We start from the raw sequence: 22,907 nt of genomic DNA on the forward strand, positions 1-22,907 counted from the left end.
TTGATCATATTTAAGATCGAAGCATTAAATAATGGTAGGACTTCCTTGAGCAGCCTGGCAGGAATGGGGTCTAATAAACATGTTGATGGTTTGGATGAAGTAACTAATGAAAATAACTCAGACAGAACAATCGGAGAGAAAGAGTCTAACCAAATACCGGCATCACTGAAAGCAGCCAAAGATAATGATACGTCTTTGGGATGGTTATGAGTAATTTTTTGTCTAATAGTTAAAATTTTATTAGCAAAGAAAGTCATGAAGTCAGAGATGTCATGTGTGTCTTGGTGGCTTCTCTCACTCGTCTCCTTCCTGCACAGTCATTCAGGTTTTGAAAATGACCTGCTCTGGCAGGTTTACCACAGAGTACCATGTGGTTTGTATTTCTGAATGATTTATGTGACTGAAGTCCAAGACATATGCAGTGACCTGGAAATGTTCATGTCATCACCTGACGTGTCTGCTTTTGTTCAAACTCCTGCAATTAAACTAAGAGTGGAGCAGTTAAACTAAGAGTGGGCATCTTGTTTCATTGTTTTGCTTTGCTCCACTGTGGTGGTGTCCAGAAGCAAAATGAATAAAACTGTGACTGTCCAACTACTTATGGATCTGACTTTTTTTTTTTTTAGCTAAAACTGAAAAAAAAAACTGTTAAAGTACAGGTTTATTTAGAGTTACTATTTTGCACACACACACACGGGGCATCATAGGTGAGAACCACAAGTGACATTTCTTTAGACGGTATTGTGTGGAAGCCAAATCTGGAAAGATGGCTGCTAGTGTCTGGAACTAAGCTGTGGCAGGTTACACATGTGTGTTATAACACGTACACACATACACACTTACATACATAAGTTTCTTTCCTGTGGGTGTCAAAATCCAAACCTCATCTGTATCGTGACACCTGGGTAAAGGATTGAGTAGGTTGTGTGTTGGGGTGAAATACGTTGGGGACCTTCTGTGCCTCGTGGCTGCTGCGGTAACCATGAAGACCCAACAGGAACCCTGAACATGAGACAGCTAACAAGGAGTACTCAATGGAGGATCAGGGTGAGGAGGAGGTGATGGTTTGTAATCCAGTGGCAGTGACAACGGATGAAGGCTGCAGCAGGTCCTCAGACCGCAATCGTCTGGGATTTCCCAGCCATCGGATCAGGATAAGGATCTGTCAATGAATGTGTGTTTGTTGACGTGCAATGGCATAAACAAACCAGCGCACAGGCATCTCCAGATCAACCCTGGATGTCGATTTGCACACACACAAGTCCTTCAGCGATCTGCAAAGAATGATGGGGCAGCATTGTGAATCTGGAAGCCCTTCACTCTGACCCGGCACAAAAGTGGCAGATCTTGATTCAGTCTTCAGAACCTTGGAAAAAGCAGGATGGGTTTTTTTTGGCAGCTGCATCTGTGACTGAGCAGCCCGCTTTAGGATCCGCTCTGCACACCCTGAACAAGGAGGCCATGGAAAAGGTGCCCAAAACATAGTCAGCTTCAGTTTAACCCAGAGGGTCACCAGCTCTGTGGTAGATAAACAAAAACACAAGAGATGAAATATGGTACATGGACTATACGAACCTTGATGCCCAAAACTCAGACTGAGTGGAAAGGTAAACAGCTCTCATCCTCCCAACTCCACAAACTTGACCTTGACATTGTCCCCTTGAATGAAACAAGAAATGCAGGAGAATGCCAGCTACGGGAGGAGTAAGGGCACTTTGCTTTCTTCTGGAAACTTCCTGAATAGTCTTGCCATCAAGAACTCTTTCCTTCCAAAGTTGACTCACCATGATCAGTGCTTATGCACCAACACTCGACACAGGCCATGAAGAGAAGGAAATTCACACCAAGTTGGACGCCATTCTACCTGCAATGTTAGCATCTGACAAAGTCATCTTCCGCTACATTTTCAATGCCTTTGGTCAGAAAGGACCACCAACCCTGGAACAGAACCATTGAGAGAAATGGAGTGGGTGACATTTGACATCATTAACAGCCTGCTTTTCACGAAGCACGCGCTGAACATGATCTCATCATCACCAACATCATCTCCATGCAAAAGCAAAAGTTCAGAGTCTCCTGGCAACACCCTCTCTTAAAGCATTGGCACCTGCTCGACTACATCATCGAAAGTGCAACCAGAAAGCTGTCCTGTCCACTAAGGTAATAACTGGTGTAGACGACTGCTGGAAGGATCATCATCTGATCTGCTGCAGAATCTGGCTGAACATCCTCTCAAGAAGCAGACTGGACACTGGAAAACTTTCAGTAGGTTCAACAGCTCCAAGCTGGAAGACCCGGAAACAAAAGCAGAGTTTCAACAGTGCCTCAAGACAGAATTACTCATCACGTACTCTGTCCAGGCTCCTAAAAACTGGGAAGAGCTCAAGACAACCTTAACAACAGCCTGCCAAGAAACACACAGACACCAGAAGAGGAAGCACTCAGACTGGTTTGATGCGAACAACCAGGGCCTCCGACGAAAAGCTGTCCTTGACCTCCAGAAAGATCCAACCTCACAAGAGATAGCTTCAACTCCAACAAAGCAAAGCACCTCTGAAAAATGAAATTTGCAGTCTGAAAAATCAGTGGTGGATCAACAACGGTGCTAAAATCCAAGGCCTCACTCGCAGAAATGACAGCAGAGGTTTTTTCAATGCCACCAAAGCAATCTGCTGTCCCTCCACCCAAAGACAAGCACCTCTTTGAAGCAAGGATGGGTTGAGCCTGCTGAAGACTAAAAGGTTAGATTAGAGCTTGATGGAACCAACACGTCAAAAACCTGTTGAACACAAAACCAGTCAGTGGGGAGAAGGAAGTGTGCAGCCATCTACCAAGACAACTCAGCCAAACTCCAAGTCTCAAAGAAACTCTACTCGCTCTTAAAGGCATGAAAAACAATTAAACACAGAGTGAAAACAATGTTCCCACTGAGGTCGTTAAAGAAGGAGGTCCTTTTCTCCAACTGCAACTGCACCAAATCATCATCAAAACCTGGGCTCAAGAAGAAATACACACACACCTAAAATACCTAAAAGACTCAATGACACATCTACAAGTGGAAAGGAGACAAGTCTTACTGTGGAAACCAGTGCAGAATATCTTTGCTGTCTACCACAGGAAAGGACCTTGTGGGGATTGCCAACAACCATCTGAGACCACCACTAGAAAACATCCTTCCTGAAACCCAGAGTGGCTTCCGACCATCAAGAAAGACTACAGAAATGATGTTCACAAGAAAAGTGTTGAGCGCAATGCCACCTGCTGTTCCTCACCTTCTCTGACCTGACAAAGGTGTTCAGCAGCGTGTGAATAACCATTACTGTGGATGATCCTGAGCAAAACTGGGTGTCCAGAGAAATTCATCAAGATCCTGAGGCTTCTCCAAGATGACCTGTCCACCACAATTCTGGTGAATGGCACAAAAACTGAAGTCTTTAATGTTCAGTCAGGAGTAAAGCGGGGCTGAGTCATTGTCCTGCTGATGATAAAGAGTGTAGGCTTAGCTGTATAGAATACATGGAGAGCTCTTCCACCTAGACCAACTGAGATCTAAGAAGAAAATCACCACCACTTTGTTCCTGTACTTCCAGTACACTACCAACAACAGAGTGCCATCTTTTATGGAAAGTCTTCAGAAAACCATTGAAACCTTTGATGATGCCTACATCAAGCTTGGACTTCACATCATCCTTGCTGTACAGATCTGAGACCTGGATCATCTACCATCCCCACCACCTGAAGACTCTTGAGCAATTCCACCAACACTGCCTGAAGATTATCCTCCAAATCAAGTGAGAAGATTAGTGTACCAACATCAGCATCCTGGCTGAACCCATTCTCCAAAACATCAAGTATGTCATCATCAACAACTGACTTCAGCGGTGTCATTTGTATGTACGACAGCCAACATCCCAAGCAGATCTTCTACTCCTAACTGAGTGAAGGAAAATGGTCCAAAGGAGGACAAAAGACATGCTACTGAACCACAACTTCAAAAACTACTCCATTTAGTAGCAGACCTGGGAAGAACACACAAGGGGCAGAGCCAGCTGGCAAACAATCATCCACACAGGAGTGGAAGTTAGATACGTAGGGAAAGATCCTGACTGGCAGAAGCTTCCCTCTGCAAGTACATGCAGCATCTGTCAGAAACAGCACAAGTCAAGACTGGGCCTGTTCAGTCATCTCTGTGTCCACCGTCCCTGTCATGGAATCGATTTAGAGACCACAGTCCTTGCCACCGAGGGATTGCCACAACGTTCCTATGGATAAGGGGTCTATAGCACACCCACAGAGCCCCAGAGTGGCCATAGGGAGGGGAAAAATGTAGTGCTCCACATGCTATTGTGTGTGTACAACATAAAATCCATTCCTACAGTTTGATTAAAATAATTATGCAGCACATGCATCCAAGACCTTCATTGTTCTGCTGGCAAATATTTCTAAGCAAACAAAATCTATTCTCTACTCAGTTAATGTCTTTTTAGGGGTTCAAGCCCGAATGGGCTGGAAAGAGTGACTGTGTTGTGTATTTAACGCGAGTGACTTTTCACGATGTGAACGATAAAATACATTGTGAATCACTGTATTAAGGCGCTCCCCTTCCTCAGGACCTCAATCTGTGCAAGCATGTATTTATAAATCCTGTTGCTCCCAGTTGACATTGATATAAAATTTACTCGTAGAAGGAACTTGGAACATATTTCCTAGTATTTTCTCAATGATTGCTCTAAGGAAAGTAATGTTTCAACAGATTTTAGCCAAATTTATTGGCTACCTTTGGAGTTCACAAACTACCTTTGTAGTTTCTGAAGTAGTGAATTCTTTGCCGTGCACACTGGGGGACCCCATCACTGAAATGACCTTCAGTTTTCTGACTGTAGGCTGCTTTTGTGTCCTTGAAAGCTCCTGATGTACCAAGTCATTGGAAGTGCATGTCAACAATGACATGTACACAGGCCATATATAAAATAGTGTAGTCTCTTCATTTTGTTATGCAAATAGGTCCAAGTAAGTGTACTCAGAAAAACTGAAGCCTCTTCAGCCAGCTCTATATGGCCCCACTCAGACTGGATTTGGCAATCCAGCTCAAGCTGAAAGAGTTTTGTCTGGACAGTCGATAACGGGTGTGGGATCTGGACGTAACATATGGAAGGGAACACACCCAGCACATTTTCTTGCTGAGAAGGTGTCACAGAGAAAGAAGGTCATTTGTTGTCCTCGCTGTTACAGCCGCATTGAATGCTACCACAGTGGGCACACAGCCGTTATGAGGAGGTTTGGCGTCATGATCCCTGAGCTAGCTGGATTCTATCCACATTTGTGTTCAGATCTTAATGAATCAAATCCAGCTCAACCCACCTGTAGAAAACAACCTGGTTTCAATCCAATTTGCACTACTGAGATAAAAAAAATTATCCTGCTCGAGCCAAAATCAGCCTAAAACCTGCTAAAGATGGATTGTCAACTCCAGTCTGAACAGGGTCTGTGGTTTTCATAGAAGAATGTGTCTTGCTAATGAAAGGTCTGTATGCTGGTGTGAGAAAAAGTAATACGTGATCCAACTGGATGAATTAGAGGCAGGTAGTGGCTCTATAGCCTTCTCTAACATGGTCTAACCTCCTGTGAGACATGTCACATACTAGTAGAATTTATGGAGATCAGTTTTTAGATTTGCTTGGATTAAATCTCCAGCTCTGACAAAAATCCCGTCAGAGTGAGGAGTGTGCGGTTTGCTTCAGGCTATTTGCAGGGTGCGTAGTGCTATCTTGGTGGATTGTACACCACCGCAACAATGTTGGCCATGACCTCCTGTAGTAGATCAAAGGGTTGGCACATTGCTGTAATGACCTTTGTTATCTTGAATAATACCTGTCCAGAATGCTTACATTTATGACCTTATATTATTTGAATAAATGCACAGGTGCCATCCTCTGCTGTCGCCGGAGTCTCTGTGCCTGTTGACATGGTGTGCTGTACAGCCTTCTAGCACAATAGCGTCCTCAAGAATCTTTGTGTGAAGCCAAGTCTCAGTTACTATCATTACTGAGCAGTCCTACACACATTTCTGCGCTGAAATGATCAGCTCCAGCTGTTCCCTTTTGTTGTGAAGCGATTTCCTTTGGTAAATGCTGAGCAACGCCGGCTTACACTATGTGTGGCATTCTTTAGTCTGCTTTGCATTCCAGCCTGACAGCCTACATCACCTCCTGTGTTTCCAGTCCAGTGTGGTGATCCACGGAGACTGCATACTCTACTGTATACGATTGATCGTCTTGCCGATGTTTTCATGCTGATAGTATCTGATGAGTTCAGTCTCACCACTTATAATTCTGATCTTTCAAAGGTCTTCCCCATTATATGTTTGGTTCACTAGTATTAGGATGATGCTTGTTGACAAACAAACTGACAAACAAAATGTACTAACGTGCAAAACATTCGCCATTGATAAAACGTGGCTGAAACCATTGGCTTTTGGAGTTTAAGACTTGGTTTATATTGTTGTACCAAAAATCAGAAATAATGCAGAAAGCATTTTTAACTCACCTCTGCTAGCTAGTAGTTTGGTCCATATTGTATATTGTATATGCAAAGTAAGGTACAAGATCACCTGATTTTGCTTTGATATTCAGAGTGCATCTTCCACACATTCCACATTAGAAATATCTCAATTCTCAGTTGCTGTCTAACTCTGGCAAAGGAGTAAGGATCCCTCGATCCTTGACTCAAGACAGTGTGAACCTTTTTTTTACAGTATCATAGCAATATCATCCAGTCATCTATCATTAGTGATACCTCAGCTATCTGTTAGTCCAAGCTTGTCAGAGGAGGTACTGCATATTTTAAATATGTTTTGCCTAATCAACACATCAGTCATGACTCTTCATCTGAATAGTTATTTATCTTAGTGAAGCAAGGTTCAATCCACACTGAAATATGTTCTAACTAGCTTGGTTAGGAAGGTTTCCCCTTTGGCTCACTTGGTAGACCACTAGACGGGTACCACACTTGGCATTGGTGGCAGGCTTTATCAGTGTTGCTAACAGGTGACGCATGTTAGGACCAGGTGTAAAGAGGTTTGACTGGCCAGAGATCCACTTTGGTACAAAGGTCAGGTCAAGTGTCTTGACATGTACTTGTAATTTGCTGATGTCCTAACATGAGTCTAAAGTCCTTGTATGTTTGTATTCAATGTCTGCAGGTATGCATTTTTGTGTGTTTGTGAGTGAGTCTAAGGTGTCACCAGGTATGTATGTCTTGGTGAGTATGTTGAAGGTTTGCATGACTGTGTGTGTGCTTATGCACTTGTGCTTGTTCAGTGCTTCTTATTCTGTGTGTTTATTTCTTGGATTGTGGGTGTGTGAGGCGTTCCATTTTCCTGACATGCTGCTCTATCCTGACCTCACTGTAGTGCTGAGTGTGGGCGAGGGCGGGTACTGGGAGGGCACGGTCAGAGGTCGCACTGGCTGGTTCCCCTCTGACTGCGTAGAGGAAGTGGTGCTTCGAAACCAAGACAACCGATCAGGTGAGGACACACAAAGAAACAGACATGCGACAGGTTTAGACTGACAAGTATCCAGTGTTACTTTTAAGAGTTTAAGGTATACATGCTGAATTTTGAACAAGTTCATCATATTTGCTCTTGGGGTCCCCCTACAGGTGTGAAGGGTAGTTGTCCTATTCAGCGTCGTAAGTACAGTTTGCAGTGTTAGCCTCCTGAGCAGAGCGTGTACATTTGTTGACAATTTGTGTGTGTTCAACTTTGGTACAGTCACATTTGGGAGGAGGCACTGGTGCCATGTGCCACCCCACCAGAGAACCACCTTTGGTGTACCACCCAGGCAAACAAATGGTCCATCTCCACATCTCGATGGTAGATGTCTGCCACAGCCAGGTGAAACATGGGCATCCTTATGATCTTCCCCAGCCACTGGGGTCCTCAACACAGAGACACCTGCGTGCTGGATCATGCCCAAAGAAATGCACCACATGGTCAAAATGTCACCTCGTGTGAGTCTCTCTAAGTAAAACAATGACACAAAGTCATTCCAGCGGTACCCATCACTCACGAACAAATCCAATATGAGAACTAATCAATCCTTCGGTGGTGAGGAAGATGGTCACTTGGCTGAGTGAGTTTATCCAGAGACGCCTGTGTGTGGGTTTGGTTAACGTGGGAATATCACTGCAGTCTGACCAACACGCAGCCCTTGACAGATCCTTAGCCTGGTCCCATGGCTAGGAAATCTCAGAGGGACAGAGTCTGAGGACCGGCTGCTTCTTCATCCACCTTCTCCGCCGTTTGGTTACAAGCCATCACCTCCTCCACCTGATCCTCCGTTGAATACTTCTTGTTTCACCAGAGCCCCGTTAGCCATCGCATGTTCAGGGTTCCTGTTGGTCCTTCATGGTTGCCACAGCAGCCACAGGGCACAGACGGTGCCCAAAGTATATCAACCCAAAAGGCGACCCACTACTTGATCCGTTACCCAGGTATCATGATGCAGATGAGGGGTTTGATTTTGGCACCCTTTGTTTTATATATATATATATATATATATATATATATATATATATATATATATATAGTCACATGCCCGTGGCTCAGAGGACAGTGACAAGGAGGAGACACAAACGAGAGGATTAGAAAAATAGAAGTATTTATTTACAATAGTTTAAGTCAATAAATTAAAAGATGCAAAAATGTGCCGCTGTACAAAAAGGTGCTCTGTTACCGGTCGGCGCAGCGAGACGTCCTAGAAAGAGAGAGGGAGAGAACAAAATGAATTAGTTGGGCCCACTTAAATAAGAGACAGGGACACCGGGCCCAGGTGCCCCTGATTATGGGCCCGCCCCGCTACAGGACAGCGGGGACCGTCACACCCTCCCCCTTCAAAAGGGAAGTCCACCTAAGGACTTTCCAAACCAATTGCAAACAGCACAGTTTTTTTTTTTTTTTTTTTTAGTAGTACTACATTATATTTTTTTGTTGCACCAAAATTACAATATTATTTACAGCTTACCTATATTCAGCTATACATTTTTTTCTTTACAAACTACTTTAAAATCTGATAGGACTAAGTTTTTTTTTTCTTCTATTTTCCATTATCAAACAAGAGAAATTCTACCATTTACAAGGAATCAAATTAGACTTAGCTATACAAGGCTAAAGACGACACCAATTGGTAAAGTCACAAACTTAGCACACATGTCCTCTGCTGCACCTCCTGAGTTCCGGCGCCTGAAACCGGGGAGAGGCAGAAGAGAGACAGGCACAAAAATTAAGGCAACTTTGCTTTTTCCTTTTTTAAACTGGCACACGTGACAAAGCATCAGCCAACAAGTTATCAGAACCTTTAATATGACGAATGTCTAAACTGAACGCCTGTAAAAATAGTGCCCATCGAATTAGACTTTGATTTGGACTTTTCAGAGTACTTAAGAACGTGAGTGGATTATGGTCTGTATAAATGATCAGAGGACCATCACCGCAAGTCACATGAATCTCAAAATGTTGAAGAGCCAAGATAAGTGCGAGAGTTTCCTTCTCAATTGTCGAATAATTTAACTGATATGAATTAAACTTTTTAGAAAAGTAACAAACTGGTTTGTCAACTCCATCGTGCTCTTGGAGCAAAACAGCACCAGCTCCAACTTGACTAGCATCTACCTGAATTTTGAACGGCCGATCAATTATGGGAGCAACAGGAACAGCAACTTGACATTCTTGAAAGTGGTCTGACAAGCGGTAGACCACTGAAAACCAACAGTACTTTTCAACAAATTTGTAAGCGGAGCAACAACTGTTGAAAAATTTGGACAAAAACTTCTATAATAGCCAACCAACCATAAGAAACGCATCAACTCCTTAGTAGTCGGAGGCAGATAATCCAAAATTGCTTGTACCTTTGCATCAACTGGCCGCACTTCCCCCTGCCCCACTACACGCCCAAATAAGTAACAGTTGCACAAGCGAACTCACACTTCGCCAGATTGACTGTCAGGCGCGCAGAGGAAAGGCGATCAAATAAGGCACGAATACGCTGGACATGGTCATTCCAAGTGTCACTAAACACTACTACATCGTCAAGATAGACCGCACAACCTTCCAGACCAGATGTCACCATGTTCATTAGCCTTTGAAACATTGCTGGTGCATTTCGCAGGTCAAAACTCATCACAGTGTATTCAAATAAACCAAATGGAGTAATGAAAGCGAAAATCCCTCTTGCACGGGCAGACAACCCAACTTGCCAATCCCTTTAATAAATCAAATTTGCTCACAAATTTAGCAGACCCAATTTGGTCAATGCAATCTTCCATTCGTGGTAACGGATACGAATCTGGTTTTGTCACTTTATTTACTTTTCGATAGTCCGTACAAAAAGTGGTGATTTGTCTGACTTATCCACCAACAGGCTTGGAGAGGCCCAACTGGAGGATGAGGGGACAGCTATGCCATTATCCAGCATATACTGGACCTCAGCCTCCATTACCTTACCTTTCTCAGGAGCACACCTATAGAACAGCTGTTTAATTGGCGTGCTCTCACCAACATCTATGTCATGCTCTATCAGGTGTGTTCTTGAAGGTGTATCTCTGAACAACTCTGGATAGGAGTCGATCACTTCTGTCAGTTCAGCACGTTGCTCCAGATTCAAGTGACTGAACAGCGACTGCAACTCACTCAAGGTCTCAGAGTTCTTAAGTCGACCACACAACATAGAATCATCAGGCCACTTCACATCCACCTCCTCCTGAGCAGGAGCCTGCTGACCTGAGGAAAAGGAGTGGACAGTGAGAGCTGCAGAAGCAACACTACTCTGCGGAACCCCATCACCGCGAGAATAGTATGGCTTAAGTAGATTAACATGACATAATCATGATGCCTTTCTGCGATTAGGTGTAGCGATCATGTAATTATCCAAATCCCTGCTCTCAACAACATAAGGGCCAGAAAACTTAGCCTGGAACGGTGAATTAGTTAAAGGGGTCAAGGCCAAGACCAGATCCCCTGGGCTGAACTCTACTGACGTTCAGTTTTCCGATGAAATACTTTCATTTTTCCCTGTGCATCCTTCAAGTTTTCCTGTGCTTTTTCTACAGCCACATACAAACGATGGCGAAAACCATTGACATAGTCAATCACATTTTTAGGGGGATCAGAGTCCACCACCAAACCATCCTTTAGTATGGCCAGTGGACCCCGCACTGCATGTCCAAACACCAAATCATTTGGACTGAATCCAGTGCTCTCTTGCACCACCTCCCGAGCTGACAACATAAGCCATGGCAACCCTTCCTCCCAGTCACCCCTCAATTCTGTACAGTAAGCTCTTAACAAAGACTTCAAAGTCTGGTGAAACCTCTCTAGCGCCCCCTGGCTGTGCGCATGATAGGCGGACGCAACATTGTGTTTTACCCTCAACTGTTTCAAAACTTGGGCAAAGACACGAGACATAAAATTTGAGCCCTGGTCAGAGTTGTACAACACGTGGGATGCCAAAAATTGACAAAATTAGACAAAGCTTTAATGACTGACTGAGCTGTAATTTTATGTAATGGAAATGCAGCAGGATATTGTGTTGCTTGGCACATCACTGTTAACAAATAGGAGGAGCCAGACTTTGAGGGAGGAAGCGGACCCACACAATCTATGATAATGTGTTCAAAAGGCTTGCTTATGGCTGGAATGGGACACAGGGGTGCAGGCTTAAGTATTTGGTTTGGCTTTGCAGTTAACTGACAAACGTGACAAGTTTTAATGTATTTTGACACATCACGTTTTAACCTAGGCCAGAAAAAATAATGCAGCACTCTATCACACGTTTTCTTCACACCTAAGTGACCAGAGTCATCATGGACAACTCTGAGCACATCATCACAAAATATCTCAGGAACAATTTGAAAAATGGGCTCATCAATGAAGTCACCATAACATGGGACCCACTTGCGCACCAACAGACCCTCCTACATGAAGTACCCATGAGCAGCACTCTGTACCTTGTCACCTGGAAGAACATTTTCAAACAAAACTGAAAGAGTTGGATCAGACTTTTGATGCTGACTCCATTCCTTCACAGAGACAGATGTGGGGAGCTCGGGCAACAAGACTGAGCTCTCAAGCACATCCGACTCAGACGCACGAAACTGAGCGCGCGTCACGACACAAGCTGGAAACACCTCTGGACACTGCTCTTCAAGCGGAGACGATGAGCGTGGCTCAGGGGTCACCACGGGCAAAGGAGACCTCGGCCACACCGCACTACCAACCAAATCATTGCCTAAAATCAATGAAACCCCAGGAAGCAGCAGAGCGGGGCGCACGCCTACAATCACCAGACCATTAATAAACCCACATTCTAACATAATTGTGTGCCTCAGCTCCATCCCATGCATAAGGACAGAGTCACCCGTTTCTGTAGCAGAGGAGAATGGGAACACAGAAGCCACTATAAACGAGTGTTTAGCCCCTGTGTCACGCAGCATCTTAATATGAACACGCTGCTCGCTCCCCACAATGGACACATACGCATCATGGATAAAAGGAGCAAAAGCTTTATCGAACTTTTTCCTGGACTTATTGTTTGAAGCTGAGAGAGCAGGAGCTGAAGGTACGTACATTTTACGCCTGCTTTTAGACTTGAGCACAGGACACTGAGACTTTCAGTGGCCCGTTGCCTGACAGTAATTACACCTGCTAGAATGCCCTCTGAATGAAGCAGAGCGACCCTGCGCAAAGGTCTGCGAGTAGGAGCGACTTTCACTGACTATAGGCTTGGTCCTAGATGGAAAAATTTCACCCACAGCCCCCTTGTGAGTCAGGACAAAATCATCTGCCAGCTCCGCTGCCTTCAGAGCGGTGCTGGGTTTCTGTTCAGTAACATAAGTAGCTACATGCTGAGGAATACAGTTCTTAAACTGCTCCAAGATCATCAACTCTGACAATATTCAAAGCAGAACACCAATTAAATTGACAGGTTAAATCTCTAATGAATTCCATGTGAGTTTGACGTTCATTTTTCTCAAAATTCCTGAATTTCTGGCGATAAGCTTCTGGGACTAATTTGTAGGATTTTAGAACCGCAGCCTTTATTTTGGCATAATCCAGACACTCTGCAGCGCTCAATGCAGAATAAGCCTCCTGGGCACGACCAGTAAACACAGACTGCAACAACAAAGCTCTATCACAATCCGCCCAATTTTTAACATCTGCAATGTGCTCAAACAGAACGAAAAAAGTATCTGGATCTTTTTCATTAAACTTTGGCATTAGGTGCAGACTAGCACCCCGGTCAAACGCATTAGGAGCAGGCCTACAAACAGCAGAGGAGAATGATTCTTCACTCACCTCACCTATAACCTTACCATCCCGAATCAAATTCAATTTATAGTGTTCAATTCCAATCTCATTTTTTCAGTCTCTTGTCTGACACATTCCAATTGAACCTCTTTTTCAGCTTCAGTTCTCAGTCTCATTTGTTCCAATTGAAGTTCAGCATCTTTTCTACTTTTCTCTTGTTCAATTTGCAGCAACATTAATTCCTTACGCTGCTCAAAACTCAGTCCATCAAACGAAACAGACAACTCGGGTTTAGAATTGACATATAAACCCGACTGTTGCTCTCCCCCTCTCAGGACGCCTTTATTAAAGAGCGCAGCAGTGATTATATCTCTAACATCATCTTTGCGTGTATTATTTCCCACTGTAATGCCATAGTGTTTAGCTATCTGCAATAAGTGTTTCTTTTGACAATTTTCCAAAAAACTTTCAGGAGTGGAAAAAAAATGCGAAACAGAAACCATGGTTACAAAAAAAAGTAATGTGAACCGAACTGAATGCAAACTGTCAATCTCACATAACCGAGGCTGAGGGCCAGCTCGGAGTCCCCCACCCTGAACTACTTAACCCCAAATCTACCTGCTTAACCTGGTCTTCTTGCGGTCTCATATGGTGTGTATTTATGTGCTAAAACCCGATGGTTCTGAGCAGTGACCAGCAAGCTGACAACCCCCAGAACACCACGGACGCGCTCCCAAGCCGAAGCTTGTAGCCACGTTCACTGCTGCTCTCACAAAACAAAAGCAGGCAAATCTCCTTATGAGAAAAGCCACTAAAGCCTAACAAAGGACCCCGAAACACCATACAGCACGAGACAGAACTTACCTTCACCTCGGATCACAAAAAACCCCACACAATTTAGCTTCAAACCTCTCGAGTGTCTCCACAAACAAACAAATGAACGCACAATCACCAGGTGCGCACCGGATTCTAATCATGTAATCAGCGCGCGGCAAAGCCCCAACACAAAAAACAGGCCTAAAAACAAACTTTAACCAAATAAATTTACAAAAACTAAACGCGCTGACTACAAAAATTAAATTTAAAGGACGAGCCCCCACTCTTGTCACATGCCCGTGGCTCAGAGGACAGTGACAAGGAGGAGACACAAACGAGAGGATTAGAAAAATAGAAGTATTTATTTACAGTAGTTTAAGTCAATAAATTAAAAGGTGCAAAAATGTGCCGCTGTGCAAAAAGGTGCTCTGTTACCGGTCAGCGCAGCGAGACGTCCTAGAAAGAGAGAGGGAGAGAACAAAATGAATTAGTTGGGCCCACTTAAATAAGAGACAGGGACACCGGGCCCAGGTGCCCCTGATTATGGGCCCGCCCCGCTACAAGACAGCGGGGACCGTCACAATATATATATATATATATATATATATATATATCACACACACATAATATTGTGTGACATATTCTTTGCCTACATGATGTGGGTCTCACGTATCTGCTGGTGTGGGAGGTGTGTGTGTGTGGTTGACTCACTGCTTGCTTCACTTGAGTATAACTCCCTCTGTCCAGACACACACAGCGGCCTCTGTCCGGTGACCAGCATGCGCTTCACAGTCAGTTTAGCTATTTGTTCGAAGGTAGAAACACCCACACAATCCACCATGATGTGGACAGAGTAATTCTTTTCCAATAAACCTGTAGCAGCAGCAGCATTCTTCGTGTTCTTGAAGTCTCTCACCAGCTCCTCACAGTGAAGAACCAAAAACTACTCTCTCTCTCTTCACAAGCGTGACTGTTATTGGCCGGCAAGTCAGCCTGCCACACCCCCACCAGGTGTCAATTAGTTCATGACCCTACTTTATCCTGCCCAAACCGGCCCACTACACACAAATCCCAACTTAAATCACACACACACACACACACACACACACACACACACACACACACACACACACACACACACACACACACACACACACACACACACACACACACACACACACACACACACACACACACACATAAAAAAACACCTCCATCTTGATAACCGTAAAATTCAGGTGGCTTTCGACGGTTTTCAGTCGACTGAGTATCCGATAAACTGTTTAACAGCTGGGCATGTTCAAACTTGTCCCGTAACGCTTCCAACGGAGGTGTTTTTCTGTGGCGCCGTGCGATGAGCGGCTGCGTCCCGACGTGCGAATCCGTTCGCACGTCTTTCATTACAAAATCTCCTTTAACAGTGGAATGTCTGGATAAACTGCTGATCCCGACCTCTTCTGAAACTTCTCTGTTCTCTCACGACGTCCTGGGTCAACAGAGGCTTAAATTTGGAAGTTTTCAGCTCGAAACAGGCTGACGACGGTGGCTCGGAGCATGGCGCGCCCTCCGGCTCCATGGGTTGTCCTTAAAGCGACAGTAACACTCCATAATCTCTCATCAGCCCTTAAAATTTTCACCGAAAACCAGCTGAATTTCTTGAATGGTGTCCACTCGGATGTGCCTTACAGTTTCTGAAAAAATTTTGATCAAGCAAAGTGGCAGTCTCTGAGCCATTCCTAAACAATGAAAAAATAGTCGTGAAGGGTGGACCACTCCTCACTCAAAGCCTGCCCACAGGCGAATGACGCAACCGACAGGCGTGAAAAAACTCTCGCATGCCCACGAGGGTTCAAGCTTGTCTGATGTAATCGCACGTGATTCAAATCCATATAGTTTTTGAAAAAAATAAGGTTGGATACTTTTCTAATAGACCTCGTAATGTACAGTAAATCTGGCTGCCACCTGCTGGACATGACAGGGCTTGTTATAGGGAATAATCTTATCATCAAATGCATGTAGAAAATTAGGAGCAGGTGTGAGGATGTGTTCTTACACTTTCTCTCTTCAGCGCGTGCATGGGCAGCATTGTAAGGGTGTTGGGTCGAGTTATGGAGACCAGGACTTAGGTGCCTTTTTCAGTGATGAAAAGTTTATCTGCCTTGAGTTTATGGATGATGCTTTAATATTTAAGATATCCTCATTGCACCATTTGAGAAGGTGAGTGAGCAGCTTTTGTGTGTGTGTTTATGATGATCTTAGATGAAGACTGAGATCCAGGCTTTCAATGACTTCCCTGGACTTGGGCACTGGAAATGTACAGTTGTGCTCAGAAGTTTACATACCCTGGCAGATTTTTTTTTTTTTGGCCATTTTTCAGAAAATATGAACAATAACACAACTTTTTTCACTCATGGTTAGTGGTTGGGTGAAGCCATTTATTGTCAAACAACAGCTTTACTCTTTTCAAATCATAATGACAACACAAACTACCCAAATGAATCTGATCAAAAGTTTACATCCCCCTGTTTTTAATACCGTGTGTTGCCCCCTTTAACATCAACAGCTTGGAGTCTTTTGTGGTGGTTGTGGACGAGGCTCTCTGATGGTGAAGCTGCCACTGAATATCTTTCAGGCTTTATTTACATAAATTACAATGAAATACAAACAGTATGACACTTTATGGTAAATCTGCATGGAGTAGACAGTTCTCAAAAACTGAGTGACTGTGCAAGAAATACAAGAGTGAGGAAAGCCACCAAGACACCCAGACAACCCAGAAGAAGTTACAGACTTACGTGGCTGTGATTAGAGAAATTATGCAGAGTGCAAGCTTTGCATTTTGTATCACCAGTTATCCATCTTCATGATGAAATGGTCTAGAGGAGGATTTTCTTCAAAAGAAGACCTGAAAGTTTAGCTACAAATTGCCAGAAGGTACATCTGAGATGCAAGCCTGGATTTGATCTGTTCTGGTGAAAGAAAACCCTTCTCTGCTCTACTCCACTATGAAGCTTGGATGATAACTAGTGACCTAAGGCAATGACTGGACAACTTTAGTACTCATATGTGAAGTATCACTTGCACTGTGAAGGTACATCAGCTGTGACATTTTGGCCATGTAGTGGTTTTCTCTGGGTATGATCCAGTACACAGGTGCCTCAGTGATGTAGACCCCAGCGGTTGGACAAGACCAAGAGGACGTCCAAATCTCACCTGGCTGCAGCAGACAGATGGTTGCTTTCAAGAGGAGGGCATGGATCGGCCGAAAACCAAGACTCTGTAATGTGGTGGATGTGATGACATCTGGCAGCAGCACATACACACAAACCTGACCTGATCTTTATGGGTTCATACTTCACCCCTCTGAGATGTTTCTTGAAAACTGATCATAAGGCTTTTGATTAATCCTGGTGACTAACAGACAAACAAATGGAACAGACAAAAATATCACGTCCTTCACAGAGTTAACAGCATGTCGGTGTCGAGGTTAATGAGGTTTACTGTGTAAACTGTTCCGTTGGATACACACTGCTGCAAATATCTTTGCTGGTCGCTGAGGTCCTCTTCCAAAATCTTCACAACTATGTGGAAATGTTCTTGAATGGTGTCTTATTACGGTGACTTTTTTATTTTTGTGAGCAACCATACAATGTGGGACCCTGCCCAATTCTGGGTGAATTTCAGTCTTTTACCACCAAAAAGGTTTATATTTTCCCCAAAATTAAAAAAAAACATAAAGAAGAATTATAAACTGAGCTGAGAATAATCAAACAAAACCATTGGAATCAAAAATCCATCAAATATTGAAGAAGAAGCATTTTGTGTGAATTTCTTATTTTTCGCCTCCAACAATATCCCCTAAAATTTAAAATTTCAAAAAGACGAAGCAAACAAAATCACTGGAATCAAAATCCATCAAGAACTGAAGGAGAGGAAACATTTTGAGTGAATGTCACAGTTTTCATCCCGAAAAAGTCCAAATTTTGGCTAATACATCAACATTTTGTGAGGAAGAATTGTGAACACTGTTTAGTTGAAGCAACAAAACCATCAGAATAAAAATCCGCCAAGAGCTCAGTAGTCCAAAGTCTTCTTTCCAGATGGAAGTAAATATTGCATTTCACTTGGAAATCGAAGGCCCAGAGTTTTGCGGAAGAGTAAAGAAGTTCAGAATCCAAGTTTGTTGAAGTTCAGTGTGAAGTTTCTACAGATGATTTGGAGTGCCGTGTCGTCTGCTGGTGTTGGTCCACTGTGTTTTAGAATTGTCCAGAGTCAAAGCATTTCATTTTGGATTGAGCTTATGAAATATTCAAATATTTTAAAATGGGTTTTTCCTTCTAGCCAACCACCTCTGCTGGTGGTTAGGTTTCTTTTAACAGGAAGAAACCTCCAGCAGAACCAGGCTCAGGGAGGGGCAGTCTTCTGCTGGGACTGGATGGGGCTGAGGGAATATAAAGCTAACCAAATCTAAAGGCATTTAAAACAATCACAGTCGAAACCTTTATCACTATGAAAACAGATAAGATGACGCAGCCGGCGCGGTGCGGCGGCACAGGAAAAACACCTCCGTGTTGATAACACGATTTGTAAAATCCAGGCGGCTTTTGATGGCTTTCAGTGGAGTGAGTATATGAGAAATTGTTTAACAGCTGGACATGTTCCAACTTGTCCTTAAGGCTTCCAACAGAGGTGTTTTTCCTGTGACGGAGCGTCGCGGCGGCTGCAAGCCGACGCTGCAATCCGTCCGCACGTCTTTCATTAAAAAAAATCTCCTTTAACAGTGGAATATCCGGATAAAATGCTGAAACCGACTTCTTCTGAAACTTCTCTGTTCTCTCACGACGTCCTGGATCAATAGAGCCTGAAATGTGGAGGTTTTCAGCTTGAAACAGGCTGACAACGGCGCCTGAGAGCGCTGTGCGACGTCTCGTACCGTGGGAAGTCCTTAAAGCGACAGAATCACCTCAAAATCTCTCATCAGCCGTTAAAATTTTCACTGAAAACCAGCTTAATTTTTCGAACCGTGTCCACTTCGATGTGTCTCACAGGTTTAGAAAAAATTTTGATCAAACAAAGCGCCAGTCTCTCAGCAACTTCTCAGACAAAGGAATTCCGATGAGGGGACGGGACGACTCCTCCCACAAGGAGTGCTCACAGGTGAATGACGTCACCGACAGGCGTGGAAGAACTCACGCATGCGCACGTGGGTTCAAGCATGTCTGACGTAAAAACATATGAATGAAATCCATATAGTTTTTGAAAAAAATAAAAAGGACCTATACTTTATGGACAGACCTCGTATGACATAAAAGAAGTTGCAAATGAGTTTAATGATTATTTTTCAAATGTGGGATCAAGTTTGGTGGGAAAGAAACTAATAGTAGAAGATAAATTACATACACTTGTAAATACGGTCAATAGTATTTTCCTTGACAATGTGGAAAAAGATGAAATAAGAAATATTGTAAAAAACTGTGTAAGCAAAAGATCAACTGACTATGACGATTTAGACATGATGACTGTAAAAAGTATAATAGAAACTGTTATTGAACCATTTACTTACATTTGTAATCTGTGTCTGTCAACAGGAATTTTCCCAGACGAAATGAAAATTGCCAAGGTAGTCTCATTATATAAAAATGGAGACAAACATAATTTTTCAAATTACAGGCCAGTGTCATTGCTTCCACAGTTTTCTAAAATTATGGAAAAAGTTTTTGTGACAAGGTTGGATAAATTCATTGAGAAACATCATATTTTAAATAATGCTCAGTATGGATTCAGAACAAAACATTCGACAGCTATGGCAATTATGGAATTAACAGAGAAAATATCAACAACAATAGATAATAAGGATTATTTTGTAAGTATTTTTATCGACCTGAAAAAGGCTTTTGATGTTATCGATCATTCAAGATTGCTTCACAAGTTACAACAATATGGAATAAGAGGTGTTGCACATCAGTGGGTAAAAAGCTACTTAGAAAATAGAAAACAGTTTGTTCAGATAAATAATACTAAATCAGAATTGTGTAACATTATTTATGGAGTACCACAAGGGTCGGTACTTGGACCCAAACTGTTTATTTTGTATATCAATGACTTTGTGAATGTATCTAAAGTACTTGGCAGCATATTATTTGCTGATGATACAACATTATTTTACTCTGGATCAGATATACAGGAAGTAGTACAAGTGATAAATACAGAGTTGGAAAAAGTTAAACATTGGTTTGATATAAACAGATTGTCACTAAATATTAATAAGACAAATTTCATATTGTTTAATGACAGAGTGGAAAAAAAAATGTCATTAAAAATAGATGGAATGGACATACAAAGGGTAAAAGAAACAAAATTTCTAGGAGTCATGATTGATGAAGATCTTACATGGAAGTCACACATAAATTACATAAAAGGAAAAATAGCGAAAGCCATTGCTGTTTTGCATAAAGTAAATTTTTTGTTAAACAATTATGGTTTATTAACATTGTACAATTCATTGATTGTCCCATATTTAACTTATTGTGTAGAAATCTGGGGATCAACATGTAAAACGTATACACAACCATTATTTATTCTGAAGAAAAGAGCTTTAAAAATGATTAGCAATAGTCATTTTAGAGATCCATCTAATCCATTATTCGTTAAGTATAGGGTACTTACATTTCATGATTTAGTTGATATGAAAATATTACAAACAATGCACCAAGCTAATAAAAATACCTTACCAATAAACATTCAAAATATGTTTGAAAAAAGAGTAAGTATGTAGTTATAATTTGAAAGGAATAGAAGTCTTTAAAAAAAACAAGATTCAGAACTAAAGTAAAGGAACGGAGTATTGCAGTGAATGGTGTAAAATTATGGAACAACCTCAACAAAGAAATTAAACAATCAAGGTTGCTTAAATTATTTAAAAAAATGTATTAAACTAGATGTATTAAGTAAGTATGAAACTATGAAATAAGTCAGTGGGTTGTGACAAAGTCTAAAATGTAATCTGTTAATAATGTCTAAAATGTTTTAAGTCTAAAATGTAACCTGTTAAAAATGTAATCTTTTAAATAATGGCTAAAATTATGAAATAAGTCAGTGGTATGTGACAAAGTCAAAAAATGTAATCTGTTAAATAATGTTGAATAATGATGCTTAAAATTGAAAGATTGTATTGTAAAAAGGGGCAGAAAATATAAGATAAGATAAGATATAAGACTCCCTCTGCTCCTTTTCATTCAATGTCTTGTAATATATTCATTTCTGCTTTTCTGTTTTTCTTTTAAATGAATGAAATAAATATTAAAAAACAAAAAATTCAGATAAAACTGAAGTTATTGTACTTGGCCCCACAAATCTTAGAAACATGGTGTCTAAGATGAATTGATGTGTTCTGTAAAGTCCTCGACCTCCTGTTGCTTGATTTTAACCCATGTGTTATCGACATATCTGAACCAGTGACTGGGAGAGATGCCCGTGAACGACGTCAAGGCTCTCTTCTCCACTCGCTCCATGTACAGATTGGCCACAATGGGGGATACCGGAGACCCCATCGCACAACCATGGATCTGCCTGTAGTAATTCCCCCTAAACAGGAAATACGTGGTGTTAAGACACATCTCCAAGAGTTGGCAGATGTGGTCTGGTGTGAGTTTGGTCCTTTCAGGTAGAGACAGGGTTTGTAAGAGTAGAATGGGAGGCAGAGCCTTCAGCTTTCAGGCTCCTCTCCTGTGGAACCAGCTCCCAATTCAGATCAGGGAGACAGACACCCTCTCTACTTTTAAGATTAGGCTTAAAACTTTCCTTTTTGCTAAAGCTTATAGTTAGGGCTGGATCAGGTGACCCTGAACCATCCCTTAGTTATGCTGCTATAGACGTAGACTGCTGGGGGGTTCCCATGATGCACTGAGTGTTTCTTTCTCTTTTTGCTCTGTATGCACCACTCTGCTTTTAATCATTAGTGATCGATCTCTGCTCCCCTCCACAGCATGTCTTTTTCCTGGTTCTTTCCCTCAGCCCCAACCAGTCCCAGCAGAAGACTGCCCCTCCCTGAGCCTGGTTCTGCTGGAGGTTTCTTCCTGTTAAAAGGGAGTTTTTCCTTCCCACTGTCGCCAAGTGCTTGCTCACAGGGGGGTCGTTTTGACCGTTGGGGTTTTTCTGTAATTATTGTATGGCCTTGCCTTACAATATAAAGCACCTTGGAGCGACTGTTTGTTGTGATTTGTGATTTGTTTGATTGTTGTGATTTGATTTGATTAGATTATTCTGAATGCTGAAGTCCATAATTGAAACATTTTAGTTTATATGCAGTCAGTCTTCGACATATTAAAATTTTCACTTTCTTAAATAACTGCCAAAAAATATTGAACTTTTTGATGATATTTACCTATAACGACACATAGAACTTACTTCTTTAGTGGTGCATTTGTACATCAATAAATGTTACTAAGTTAACCTTCAGCAACACCCTCCCATGACCCTTTCCTGGAAAAAGTGGATTCAGAAAATGGAACGATGGTTAGGATGGGAATATGAAATACAGCTGATAATACTGGGAAAAAACAAAAAAACCCAACAATGAATTTTCTTTTACAAACATTGGGAGGTCCTTAGAGGTGCTTTGTGAAACCCGATCATGCTGGAATTCAAACCAATCCGAGATACATTCATCTGGGGTGTCCAATTCAAATTGGGAGAAAATCACATGCATTTAGTTCAAGTTATCACGTGCACAAAAAAATGGACACCTTCTCTCCCCCTGCTGGCCTTGCAGCCACTGTTGGGTAATAAA

General features: G+C 42.3%; 1 protein-coding gene across 1 annotated transcript in view; it reads left to right on the plus strand.

Annotated features, from left to right (window-relative positions):
• The window catches only part of shank1 (SH3 and multiple ankyrin repeat domains 1), a 276,665-nt gene that overhangs the window by 155,058 nt on the left and 98,700 nt on the right, over positions 1 to 22,907 (plus strand). The window contains exon 14 of the mRNA XM_034189594.1: positions 7,412 to 7,525. Within this exon, the coding sequence (XP_034045485.1) occupies positions 7,412 to 7,525 (114 nt within the window). The remainder of the gene's footprint in view (positions 1 to 7,411; positions 7,526 to 22,907) is intronic.

The sequence above is a fragment of the Thalassophryne amazonica genome, chromosome 16 (genome assembly GCF_902500255.1).
Source record: "Thalassophryne amazonica chromosome 16, fThaAma1.1, whole genome shotgun sequence".
NCBI lineage: Eukaryota > Metazoa > Chordata > Actinopteri > Batrachoidiformes > Batrachoididae > Thalassophryne > Thalassophryne amazonica.